The sequence below is a fragment of the Rhinopithecus bieti genome, unplaced genomic scaffold (genome assembly GCF_001698545.2).
Source record: "Rhinopithecus bieti isolate Rb0 unplaced genomic scaffold, ASM169854v2 scaffold_6113, whole genome shotgun sequence".
Lineage (NCBI taxonomy): Eukaryota > Metazoa > Chordata > Mammalia > Primates > Cercopithecidae > Rhinopithecus > Rhinopithecus bieti.
The window spans coordinates 3,483,436-3,497,265 of record NW_016805390.1 but is presented as its reverse complement, the minus strand read 5'-3'; the positions used below and the strand labels follow the sequence as shown (position 1 = coordinate 3,497,265).

The 13,830-nt window shown below is 38.9% G+C and overlaps 1 protein-coding gene across 1 annotated transcript in view; it reads left to right on the top strand.

Moving 5' to 3' along the window:
- Positions 1-13,830, top strand: part of RIGI (RNA sensor RIG-I) — a 73,049-nt gene that overhangs the window by 16,675 nt on the left and 42,544 nt on the right. The window contains 3 exon segments of the mRNA XM_017872309.1: positions 10,376-10,399; positions 10,402-10,431; positions 10,434-10,508. Coding sequence (XP_017727798.1) covers positions 10,376-10,399; positions 10,402-10,431; positions 10,434-10,508 — 129 coding nt within the window.

Below are 13,830 nucleotides of genomic sequence, written 5' to 3'. Positions count from 1 at the left end.
TTTCCATTTGCTTGGTAAATCTTCCTCCATCCCTTTATTTTGAGCCTATGTGTATCTTTGCATGTGAGATGGGTCTCCTGAATACAGCACACCAGTAGATCTTGACTCCATCCAATTTGCCAGCCTGTGTCTTTTAATTGGGGTATTTAGCTCATTTACACTTAAGGTTAATATTGTTATGTATGAATTTGATCCTGTCATTATGATGCTAGCTGGTTATTTTGCCCATTAGTTGATGCATTTTCTTCATAGCATTGATGGTCTTTATGATTGGTATGTTTTTGCAGTGGCTGGTACTGATTTTCCTTTCCATATTTAGTGCTTCCTTCAGAGGCTCTTGTAAGGCAGGCCTAGTGGAGACAAAATCTCTCAGCATTTGCTTGTCTCTAAAGGATTTTATTTCTTCTTCACTTATGAATCTTAGTTTGGCTGGATATGAAATTTGGGTTGAAAAATCTTTTCTTTAAGAATGTTGAATACTGGCCCCCACTCTCTTCTGGCTTGTAGGGTTTCTGCAGAGAGATCTGTTAGTCTGATGGGCTTCCCTTTGTGAGTAACTCAACCTTTCTCTCTGGCTGCGCCTAACATTTTTTCCTCCATTTCAACCTTGGTGAATCTGACGATTATGTCTTGTGTCTTGTGGTTGCTCTTCTTGAGGAGTATCTTTGTGGTGTTCTCTGTATTTCCTGAATTTGAATGTTGGCATGTATTGCTAGGTTGGGGATGTTCTCCTAGATAACATCCTGATGAGGATTTTCTAACTTGGTTCCATTCTCCCCGTGATTTTCAGGTACACCAATCAAACATAGATTTGGTCTTTTCACATAGTCCCATATTTCTTGGAAGCTTTGTTCATTCCTTTTCATTCTTTTTTTCTCTAATCTTGTCTTCACGCTTTATTTCATTAAATTGATCTTCGATCTCCAATATCCTTTCTTCTGCTTGATTGATTCAGCTATTGATAGTTGTGTATGCTTCACGAAGTTCTTGTGCTGTTTTTCAGTTCCATCAGGTCATTTAGGTTCTTCTCTAAATTGGTTATTCTAGTTATCACTCCTCTAACCTTTTTTCAAGGTTTGTGGCTTCCTTGCATTGGGTTAGAACATGCTCCTTTAGCTCAGAGGAGTTATTATCCACCTTCTGAAGCCTACTTCTGTCAATTTGTCAAAGTCATTCTCTGTCCACTTTTGTTCCCTTCCTGGTGAGGAGTTGTGATCCTTCGGAGGAGAAGAGGGGTTCTGGTTTTTTGAATTTTCTGCCTTTTTGTGCTGGCTTTTCCTCATCTTCATGGATTTATCTACCTTTGGTCTTTGATTTTGGTGACCTTCAGATGGGTTATTTGTGTGGATGTCCTTTTTGTTGATATTGATGCTATTCCTTTCTGTTTGTTAGTTTTCCTTCTAATAGGCCCCTCAGCTGCAGGTCTGATGAAGTTTGCTGGATGTCCACTCCAGACCCTGTTTGCCTGGGTATCACCAGCAGTGGCTGCAGAACAGCAAAGATTTCTTCCTGTTTCTTCCTTTGGAAGCTTCATCCCAGAGGGGCACCTGCCAGATGCCAGCTGGAGCCTTCCTGTATGAGGTGTCTGTTGTCCCTGGTAGGAGGTGTCTCCCTGCCAAGAGGCATGGGTGTCAGGGACCCACTTGAGGAGGCAGTCTGTCCATTAGCAGAGCTCAAGCACTGTGCTGGGAGATCTCATGCTCTCTTCAGAGCCAGCAGGCAGCAACATTTAAGTCTGCCGAAGCTGCGCCCACAGCCACCCCTTTCCCCAGGTGCCCTGTCCCAGAAAGATGGGAGTTTTATCTATAAGCCCCTGACTGGGGCTGCTGCCTTTTTTTCAGAGATGCCCTGCCCAGAGTGAAGAATCTAGTGAGGCAGTCTGGCTACAGTGGCTTTGCCAAGCTGCAGTAGGCTCCACCAAGCTGCAGTAGGCTCCACCCAGTTCGAACTTCTAGGTGGCTTTGTTTACACTGTGAGGAGAATACAGCCTACTGAAGCCTCAGTAATTGTGGATGCCCCTCCCGCAACCAAGCTTGAGTGTCCCAGGTTGACTTCAGACTGCTGTGCTGGCAGCGAGAATTTCAAGCCAGTGGATTTTAGCTTGCTGGGCTCTGCAGGGTTGAGATTTGCTGAGCTAGACCACTTGGCTCCCTGGCTTCAGCCCGCTTTCAAGGAGACTGAATGGTTCTGTCTTGGTGGCATTACAGGTACCACTGGGGTATGAAAAAACACTCCTGCAGCTAGCTCAGTGTCTGCCCAAATGACCGCCCAGTTTTGTGCTTGAAACCCAGAGCCCTGGTGGTATAGGCACCAGAGAGAATCTCCTGGTCTGCGGATTGCGAAGACCGTGGAGAAAAGCATAGTATCTGGGCCAGGGTGCACCATTCCTCATGGCACAGTCCTTCATGGCTTCCCTTGGCTAAGGGAGGGAGTTGCCAGACCCCTTGTGCTTCCTGGGTGAGGTGACACCCTACCCTGCTTCGACTCGCCGTCTGTGGGCTGCATCCACTCTCTAACCAGTCCCAGCGAGGTGAACCGAGTACCTCTGTTGGAAATGCAGCAATCACCCGCCTTCTGTGTTGATCTCTCTGTGAGTTGCAGACCGGAGCTGCTCCTTTTTGGCCATCTTGCCCTGGTTCCTTGTCAAGCATTTTTTAAGAGAGGATTTTCATATAGTAAAAAAAAAAAAAAAAAAAAAAAAATTTAAATAATTTGGTTTAAAATTTTAGATTGAGTCTGTAAGGAGCTAGGGAAAATTATGATATATAAGAGTTAAATCCCTTGCCTCAAAATGGGGAGACTTAAAATATTACCATTTTCCACTTGCTGCTGTAGTTTTAAAAAGCTATATGAATGGTTACAGATAATGATACAATTTAAATGATGTTATATATGTTTTGTTGTTCTTGAAGGAGATAAGAAAGGGAAATATAAACAAGATAACGCGAGGAAAACTAGTTATATCAGCTATGGCCATGTAATTAGGTCAAACATCTTTTAAATAGGTATAAATGAGTCAGAAAGCAGAATCCAGGTTTTGGTCATCTGCCAGAGACTGTGTAAAGACTAATAACATAAAAAATGAAAACGGGGGCCAGGCTTGGTGGCTCATGCCTGTAATTCCAGCACTTTGGGAGCCTCAGGTGGGAGGATTGCTTGAGCCCCAAAAATTGAGCCTATGGTGAGCTATGATCATGCTGCTGTACTTCCGCCTGGGCAATGGAGCAAGACCCTGTCTCAAAAATAATAAATAAATAAAAAAGAGATAAAGAAGGGACAAAAATATATTAAATAAATGCATACAAAAAGAAAGCAAGAATTATCCTTAAATCGCACTAGTGGAAGGTATTAAGATAAAATGATAAAGGTATTAAGATATCACAGTGAAGAATTGTTACACATAAATCTTTATTAAATGTTAGAAAACATCAAGAAATATGGGAATTATAAGATACTTTATTAGTACTGCTAAGTCAGATAAATGATAAAGGTGTAAATGATCTGTTTAATAAGGTTAATGTCTGTTTTCCATTTTGTATCATATAAAGAATATATCCTTCTCCAATTCTTAAAAAGCTTTGCCAAAGTGATCCTATATGAGTTACAGATAAATATTTAATAAATTCTCAAAGCATAACTTTTATGAGTTTTATTTTCAAGTTTGTAGGCTCTGTGACTCTGGGCAAATGCCTTAACTCTTGTATGCCTCAGTTTCCTCATTTGTAAAATCAGAATAACAACTACGTTTGGGTGTTTTGGAAATTAAACTGCATGGCATTAAATTACGGTTAGCTATTATTCTATATCCCAGAAATTAATCATAGGTTTAAACAAGTATCAAATAATTTCAAAATAACATTCTTTTGAGTAACTCCTAGCAGGATGAGAAAATCTAAACAAGTATAGCTACTTTCAAAAGTAAGCATGGCAATCAGCCAACACATTATATATTTTAAGGTGTAATACGCTTTTAATCAGACTTTATAACCTAAATGGATTTATTGGTATTTCAAAAGAACAAAAACTTATGAATTAATTAATTTGACAGAAGTAATTGCAAAAAGAACAGCCAGTTAACTCCAAAGACAGCAAACTGGCTAAAATAAATAACAAAAACAAAATTCCCCCAAATTACCGGAACTAACAGAGTTCATTCAGTCTTGTTGCAATAGATACGTAAAATAAAATGGAGGCCATGCATTTTATCTACTGGAAAACAAGTGAGATTATACTAGAAAAACAGTATTTTCATATACTGGAAAAACGAGCCAGATTATATAACATTTACCTAAATGCATAAAAGATTCTTACAAATCCAATTTAGAAAAAATATGAATGACCCCTCAAAACTAGCTGTGAGACATGAACAGGAAATTTATTCAGAAAAAAAAAAGACATTGGCCAAAGGTGGAAGAAATTCCACAAGAAATCATTAAAAACAGTGAAGTTGGTTTGTTTGGTCTGTTTTTTTCTCTCGGTTTTGCAAGTTATGAAGATTGAGCAAATTCAGTGCTATGGAGGGAAATATCATGCATACACTATGGATGGAGAGTAAGTTTGGAAGGTAGTTGGGGAAAATGTATTAACATTCATTCATTCCTTCATTGATTCATTCCTTCATTTATGGATTGATTGATTGATTGAGACAGAATCTCACTCTGTCGCCTCTGCTGGAGTACGGTGGCGCAATCTCAGCTCACTGCAATCTCCACCTCCCAGGTTTAAGCGATTCTTCTACCTCAACCTCCTGAGTAGCTGGGATTACAGGCGCAAGCCACCATGCCTGGCTAATTTTTCTATTTTTAGTAGAGATGGGGTTTCACCATGTTGGCTAGGCTGGTCTTGAACTCCTGACCTCAAGTGATCCACCTGCCTTGGCCTCCCAAAGTGCGGGATTACAGGCATGAGCCACCGCACCTGGCCTCAACATTTAAAAGCATATACCATTAAACTGAGGAATTATACTTCTGAGAACTTATTCTAGGGAAAAGTTGGTAAAGCAGGTAAAGACATAGATGTGTCTGTACTAAACACATTTTAGTTACCTACTAATAAGGAATACATTAAATTATACTACATTTATGTGACATAAAACTATGCAGCCACTAAAAGTTGATGTAGGTACATATTTATTAACAGGAAACAACATCTGTAATCCATTGAGTAGAAAAGAGCAGATTTGTTAAATCTTATTTATTTAAAACTATATATTTATACACATAATCAGATACGTAGAAGGATGGTTTCTAGAGGATGTTACATGTGATTGAAGATAGTCATACATTTAACAAAAATATGCTGAAATGATATGAAGAAAACTGTGAAGTCCCTGAGGAGAAATTAGGCTCTGATTTGATTGAGGAAGAGACAGCCTACATTTCTGCATGGGGCTATAGGTTTGTAAACATGTCAGTTCTCCCCATGCTGATTTATAGAGGGCAATCACAATAAATATAACAGAAAGTAAGTTAAAAGAAAAAGCACGCTGAAGAATTTCTTAATTTTTAATGTGAGTATATATTAATGCAGTACAATTTAATGTATTCCTTATGAGTAGGTAACTAAAATGTGTTTAGTACAGACACATCTATGTCTTTACCTGCTTTACCAACTTTTTCCTGGAATAAGTTCTCAGAAGTATAATGTGAAAGGTACCCTTGAGGTCTTCTTTTGATTCCCTCTGCAGAGGCAACCATTGTTATGAAGTTGATTTACATTTTCTTATTTATGCCTTTTACTTTATAATGTGCATCTCTGTCCACATACCTTTTGGGTTCAACTCCTTTTTCTATTTTCTATTAGAGTGATAAAGTTTTTCTCTCTTCCCTATTTTTTTCTAGGCTGCTTTGGAAGCTCTAGATTCTATTGGTTAACTTTAATTGTGACACATATATCATACTAACTATATAAATATGAATATATTTTAATTATATAATAAAATATGTTTATTAACCACTAGTATTATTATGATAACGATATATCGTACTATATCACATACTATATATTGATACATAGTATATATTACTAGAATATATATAATTTATTATATAATATAATGTTATGTAATCTATATATCAATATATATTTGAAAATATAGGAATTATAAAATTTTAATTATATTTGATATAAAATAAATTTATTATAAATAAAAATAAATAATTTAGTTTATATAAAAAATATAATTTAATTATATAATGTATATATTATACAAATATATAATTATAATATAAATTGTTTATATATTTATATATAATTTACTATATATTTATGATATAAATTATAAAATTATAATAAATTATACATTTGAAGAATTATTATATAAAATATTATTTTAGTATATAAAAATAATATATATGGATATATAATTATGTAATATGATTAGTAGAGATGAATCATTATATATCATTCTAATTATCATATTGATTATATGTGGATATATAATTATCACATATTGGTATGATATTATGACATCTTATAATATATTACAATATGGATTATATTATTACAGATGATATTTGCCATCAGTATTACATATATAGATATATTCATATAATTAATTATATACGTAAACTATATATATTTATTAAATGTATTAAATGTATGTATAATACATATATATGTTTTTGAGACGGTCTTGTTCTGTTGCCCAGGCTGGAGTGCAGTGGTGGGATTTTATAATCCCACCTTTTAGCTCACTGCAGCCTCCACCTCCGGGATTCAAGTGATTCTCCTGCCTCAGCCTCCTGAGTAGCTGGGATTACAGGCACCAGCCACCATGCCCGGCTAATTTTTGTATTTTTAAGTAGCGACAGGGTTTCACCATGTTGGCCAGGCTGGTCTTGAACTCCTGGCCTCAAGTGATCCACCCACCTCAGCCTCCCAAAGTGCTAGGATTACAGGCGTGAGCCACTGTGCCTGGCCGTGACAAGTATATTTTATCAGTGAAGATTTGGTCAGGGACCAGAGACACTAATGAGTGTTATGGCTGGATATAAAACTTTTGATTCATATATTTTGCCGTCCGTGGAAAGCAAAGGGAGCTTATCAACACTCTCCCCATGCCCACATCTAGCATCTCATTTACTATAATTCTCTCTGCAATCAGATATTGTGATTACTGACACTAGTTACATCATGGAAAAGGAGCACTGAAGCCATGTTTCTCCTAGAGAACTTGCATGGTTCCCTGGAAGCTGCAGGACTTTTCTTCCTCACAGGTTGTCCAGGATGTTTCAAGGCAGACCTGGGTGTGTGTGTGTGTGTGTGTGTGTGTGTGTGTGTGTGTGTGTGTGTGTGTTTGAGATGGAATCTTGCTCTACTGCCCAGGCTGGAGTGCAGTGGCACGATCTCAGCTCATGGCAACCTCTGTCTCCTGGGTTCAAGTGATTCTCCTGCCTCAGCCTCCCGAGTAGCTGGAATTATACGCACTAACCACCACGCCTGGCTAATTTTTGTATTTTCAGTAGAGATGGGGTTTCACCATGCTGGCTGGTCTCGAACTCCTGACCTCAAGTGATCCACCCACCTCAGCCTCCCAAAGTGCTGGGATTAGAGGTGCGAGCCACTACGCCCAGCCTCAGATTTTTTATATTTTGGAGTCAAAGGCCAAGCGTGATTCTGGAGAGGCACCAGGTGGGCAGTATTCTGAGTATCCATTCCTTTGGTAGCACTTTCTGGACACATGCATGAGCCAGGTACTGTGCTGATGATTACAAGACAAATGTTTCAAGTCACAGTCTCAGGTAGAAGACAGGCCCACATTTACTACGTACTATGCAGTGTAAGTGCTTTAGTCAGTAGTCAGTAAAGAGCTTTAGTCAGTAAAGAGACTGAGAAAGCAGAGAAGGGACCAAGGAATTCTACCTTGAGAAGCTGAGGTTGGCATCACAGTGGGTCCCGGGACAGCAAAGGCTATGGGAAATACTGTTAAAGAAGAAGTTTTGTCTGCATTGTCCATGCTTTTGAGGAAATTGTCACTATGTAGCAGCAGATATTGGGGCCAGGTAGTGGGATGGGCCTGACCACAGGCAAAGTAAATGTGAACTGCCCAGGATACTGCAAGGCAGTTTATCTGGGAAGGCGGTAGCTGTGGCTGGGATCCATTTGCGTCTCCACGTGGAATATCTGTAATGGCTGGTAGCATATCGAAAGGAAGCTCAAGCAGCAGGGAGGCCTGGAAACAAAAGTACAGCTGTAAGGACTGGGCTTAGGAACAGAATGAACTGACTCAATGGAATACGGTAGGATTGTGGGTCCAGGGAAGCTGGGATAGGTGACAAGATAGGTTGCTGTTATGGGTTGAATTGTGTGCCCCCGACCAAAAAGATATGTTCAAGTCCTAATTCCCAGTACTTCAGAATGTAATTTATTTGGAGATTGTGTCTTTACAGAGGTAATTAGTTACGATGATGTCATACTAGAGTAGGGCAGGCCCCTAATTCAATCTGACTGGTGTCCCTCTAAGAAAACAGCCATGTGAAGTCATAGAGACGACGAGAATGCCGTGTGAAAACATAGGCAGAGACTGGAGTGATGTGGCCACAAGCCAGAGAAACAGAAGGCACAGTTGGAGGGAGCATTGTCACAAGCCAAGCAATGCCAGCAGCTACCAGAAACTAGAAGGGCAAGGAATGCATTCTCCCTTAGAGCCTTCAGAGGAAGCATGACTCTGCTGACACCGTGATTCACAATTCTGGCCTCCAAGAACAGAGAGAATAAGCTTCTATTGTTTAAACCACCTGGTTTGTCCTAATTTGTTATTGCAGCCACAGGAAAGTCATACAGAAGGCTAACATGAAAAAGATGATAAGAAGTATTGGCAAGGATGTGTGGAAATTGGAATCCTCTTAGATTACTGGTGGGAATGTAAGATGGTGCAGCTCCTTTGGAAAATGGCTTGACAATTCCCTACAATGTTAAAAATGGAGTTACCATAAGAACTAGAAATCTCACACCTATGTGTATACTCAAGAGAAATGAATATATACATCTTCACATAAAATTGCTCACGAATGTTCATAGCATATCTATTTGTAATAGGCAAAATGTGGACACAACTCAAATGGCCACTGAGGAGTGGATAAACAAAATGTGGTGTATCCATACACTGGGATATTATCTGGCAATAAAAAGGAATGAATAATAACATGCTACAACATGGTTAAACCTTAAAAACATTATGCAAAGTAAGACAGGCCAGACACAGACTATGTATTGCATGATTAATATGAAATGTGTAAAATAGGCAAATCCATGGAGACTCAATTTGATTAGTGTTTGCCCGGGGCTAAGGAGAAGGAAAGTAGGGAATGACTGCTAATGGATATAGGTTTTCTTTTTATAGTAATGAAAATCTACTAAAATTAGATAGTACTAATGGACTCACCGCTCCAAAAACCATTGAATTTTATTTTTTGAAAGGGTTGATTTTATTGTTGTCAAGACAGAGACCTTGGCAGAGATGCCTTTAAGTAGAGCAAGATTATAAGGCATTCCTTCTTCTCTTCCTTCAGTCATTAAACATACCTTTGTTTATTGTCTATTACGTGCTAGGTCTTCTTCTAATCTATGAGAATATAGTGGTTCACCAGCCTGACAACTTGCTTACTCCCTTGGAATTTGCATTCCATCAACAATTGAAAAAACCCCAGAAAATTATCAAGTATTAGGTCATACCAAGGTAGCATTTTTGTTACTACTCCTCAGGTATGAAATTAGTGTACAAAGTTAGAATGACCACCAGCAGTTGGTAGATAGTTTTCTCCCAAAAAGACCATGAAAGTATCCCTTCCTTACTTCCTTCTCCTTTGCTTGTCCTATTTCAAGACAAGTTTTCACTCTGTTTCCCAGGCTGGAGTGCAGTGATGCCATCATAGCTTACTGGAACCTTGAACTCCTTGGTTCAAGTGATCCCCCCACCTCAGCCTCCAAAGTAGCTGAGACTACAGGTGTGAGCCACCACACCCAACTAATTAAAAAAAAATTTCTTTTCTAGAGGCTGGGTGCTGTGGCTTACACCTCTACCCCAGTACTTTGAGAGGCTGAGACAGGAGGATAGTTTGAGGCCATCATGACTTCTCCCTTTTTGCAGGGAGATTTTTTTACAAATCTTCAAGAAACTCCTTTTCTAGAATGTGTGCTCAGACCTCCACACCAAACTGGAAGTTTCCAGAGAGGATGGGAAGAGTGGCTTGGTGAAGAATGGGCATAGTCAGCCTGGGCAGAGGTTTTGCTGCTTCTCTAAAGATTCTTCCAATGCAGCGACTTGTTACAGTTCCTGTCGCTATTTGGGAAGGTCTTGTGATCCTTCTCTGGTTTTTCTTCTAATGATGAATAGTTCTGCAATTTGATGAGTCATTTTTGCTTCTGTTTGTAGAAGAGGTGCAGTATATTCAGGCTGAGAAAACAACAAGGGCCCAATGGAGGCTGCCACACTTTTCTCAAGTTCCTGTTGGAGCTCCAGGAGGAAGGCTGGTTCCGTGGCTTTTTGGATGCCCTAGACCATGCAGGTTAGTTCATTCTTTTTAATCACAAATCACAAATCTTTTAAATCACAAATCACAAAACCTTGCTGCCTGACAATACTGTAAAAGTGAAAAGCTATTAATTTTGAAGTATCCACTTATAGTTCATGCCTCTTAGTCTGAGGCAATGTAAAGACTGTGTTTAGGCAGATGACATAATTTTTTACCTGAAACATCCAGCAAAAGAATCTGCAGAGAGATTATTGTCACTAATGGAAGAGTTTTGCAAGATTATTTGGATATAAAACTAATATACAAAAATTAGTTGCATTTCTGCCCAATGGAAGCAAACAAAAAATGTAATCCAAAATGAAGTATCATTTCTAATAATAACAATTGTAATATATTTAGGATTAAATCTAACAAAAGATGTATAAGGTCTGAATGGAGAAAATGATAAAATGTTATTGAAAGATATTAAAGAAGTCCTAAATGGAAAAACATACCCATCACATAGAGAAGGAGGCTTGAGATCATTAAAAATGTCAGTTCTCCCTACATCGATCTGTATATTCAATATAATTCTAATAAAAATCCTACATACTTTTTCAAAGAGTGTGGCAAGTTGGTTCTACAATGTATATGGAAGAATTATGATCCAACAGTAGTCAAGACACCCCTAAAGAAGACAAGTTTAGTAGATTGGGGCTTTTCTTTCTACCTGTAGGCATTTGTTAGAAAGCTACAGGCATTAAGACAGTGAAATGTTGGTTCTGGCACTGACAAACTGACCATTGAAACAGAATAAAGACCTTTTAATTAGGCCCATGTCTTTATGGAAACCTGATATTATTAGACATCACTGAGAAAGGAGGATTACTGGGAAAGGAGGAGCTATTAAAAAAATAGCGTTGATAAACAGAATAATACTAAAAACCAAACAAACTCAAGCTGGACATGGTGGCATGCGCCTGTAGTCCCAGCTACTCAGGAGACTGAGGCAGGAGGACTGCCCGAGTCCAGAATTTTGAGGCTGCAGTGAGCTATGATGCAGTGAGCTGCTGCACTCCAGCCTGGGCAACATAGGGAGACCCCTGCATTTAAAAAACAAACCCTGGGCCGGGTGTAGTGGCTCACGCCTGTAATCCCAGCACTTTGGGAGGATGAGGCAGGCAGATTACCTGAGGTCAGGAGTTTGAGACCAGCCTAGCCAACTCAGCAAAACCCTGTCTCTACTAAAAATACAAAAATTAGCTGGGCGTGGTGGTGGGTACCTATAATCCCAGCTACTCTGGAGGCTGAAGCAGGAGAATTGCTTGAACCCAGGAGGCAGAGGTTGCAGTGAGCTGAGATTGCATCATTGCACTCCAGCTTGGGCAATGAGTGAAACTCCTTCTCAAATTAAAATAAATAAATAAATAAACCCTGTATTTAAAAAACAAACCCTAACTTTCATGCCCATGTGGATACAAATACATAAATACATTTGTATTCCTTACATCAAGTTTATCAAAAACACTATAAAGAAAGTGGAAAAAAAAAATCACAAACTCTGGGAGAAGATATTTTCAAAATATATAATCACTAAAGGATTAGTATCTAGAATATATTAAAAAGGTCTTAAAATCAATTGGAAAAAGAAAACATACCTAGAGCAAAAAATTTGGACAAATATTTCAATGAATACGAAGAATGAAAAGTGAATAAATGTATGAACAGATTCTCAATCCAATTAGGAATTTGGGAATTGTAGATTAGGAACATAGTGAGATAACATTTTGTAACTACCAGAGAGCAAGACTTAAGTCCAACAGTGCTAAGGTTAAAGAAGATATTTAATGGAAATCTTTTTTTTTTTTGAGACAGAGTCTTGCTGTGTTGCCCAGGCTGGAGTGCAGTGGCATGATCTCGGCTCACTGCAACCTCCGCCTCCTCGGTTCAAGCTATTTTCATGTCTCAGCCTCCTGATTAGCTGGGATTACAAGTGCCCACCACCATACCTGGCTAATTATTGTATTTTTAGTAGAGATGGGTTTTTTTGTTTTGTTTTTTTGAGACGGAGTCTTGCTCTGTCGCCCAGGCTGGAGTGCAGTGGTGTGATCTGGACTCACTGCAACCTCCGCCTTCTGGGTTCAAACAATTCTTCTGCCTCAGCCTCCGAAGTAGCTGGATGACAGGCGTGTGTCACCACACCCAGCTAATTTTTGTAATTTTAGTCAAGATGGAGTTTTACCGTGCTGATCTTGAACTCCTGACCTCCAGTGATCTGCCCTCCCAAAGTGATGGAATTATAGGCATGAGGCACCGTGCCCGGCCCCTCCTCATTCTTTAGATTTTTGGTTTATTTTCAGGTGATGGGGGCATTTCATTTAGGAAGAGAATGTAGATGGCATTCTTTCAAAGTCCTTGCCTGTCGGAACAGGTTTCCGGTTTTTTTCTATGTGAAAATAGATTACTTAAGAATAGTATTATTGGATTGCAGTGTTTTCTTTTCCTTAAAATTTTGTAGATTTTATTCTTGATTTCATCTGGCTTTAGCTGTACAGAGCAGAAATGTGATGCGATGACGGTGAGATTGCTTTTTAAAAAAACATTTACTTTTTATTTCTTTTAATTTTATTATTATTATTATTTTTTGTTTGTTGTTTTGAGATGGAGTCTCACTCTGTCGCCCAGGCTCGAGTGTAGTGGCGCGGTCTCAGCTCACTGTAACCTCTGCCTCCTGGGTTCAAGTGATTTTTCTGCCTCAGCCTCCTTAGTAGCTGGGATTACGGGCACCCACCACCACACACAGATAATTTATTTGTATTTTTAGTAGAGATGGGGTTTTACCATGTTGGCCAGGTTGGTCTCCAACTCCTAGCCTCAAGTAATCCGCCCGCCTTGGCCTCCCAAACTGCTGGGATTACAGGCGTGAGTCACTGCACCCAGCCATATATATATACATATATATTTAATTTTTGTGGGCACATAGTAGGTATATGTATTTTGGGGGTACATGAGATGTTTTAATACAGGTGTGCATGTGAAATAAGCACATGATAGGGAATGGGATATCTAGCTCCTTATGCATTTATCCTTCTGAGTTACAAACAATTCATTTACACTGTAAGTTATTTAAAAATGTACAATTACATTATTATTGATTGTAATCACCCTGTTGTGCTGTCAAATAGAAGGCCTTATTCATTAATTCTGTTATGTTTGTACCCAGTAACTACTCCACCTTCCCTGTATCCCCCACTTACTTTCTCAGCCTCTGGTAACCATCCTTCTACTCTCTATGTCCCTAAGTTCAACGTTTTGATTTTTAGATCCCACAAATCTAAAAATTGTGATGACATGTTTGCCTTTTTTTTTTTTTTTT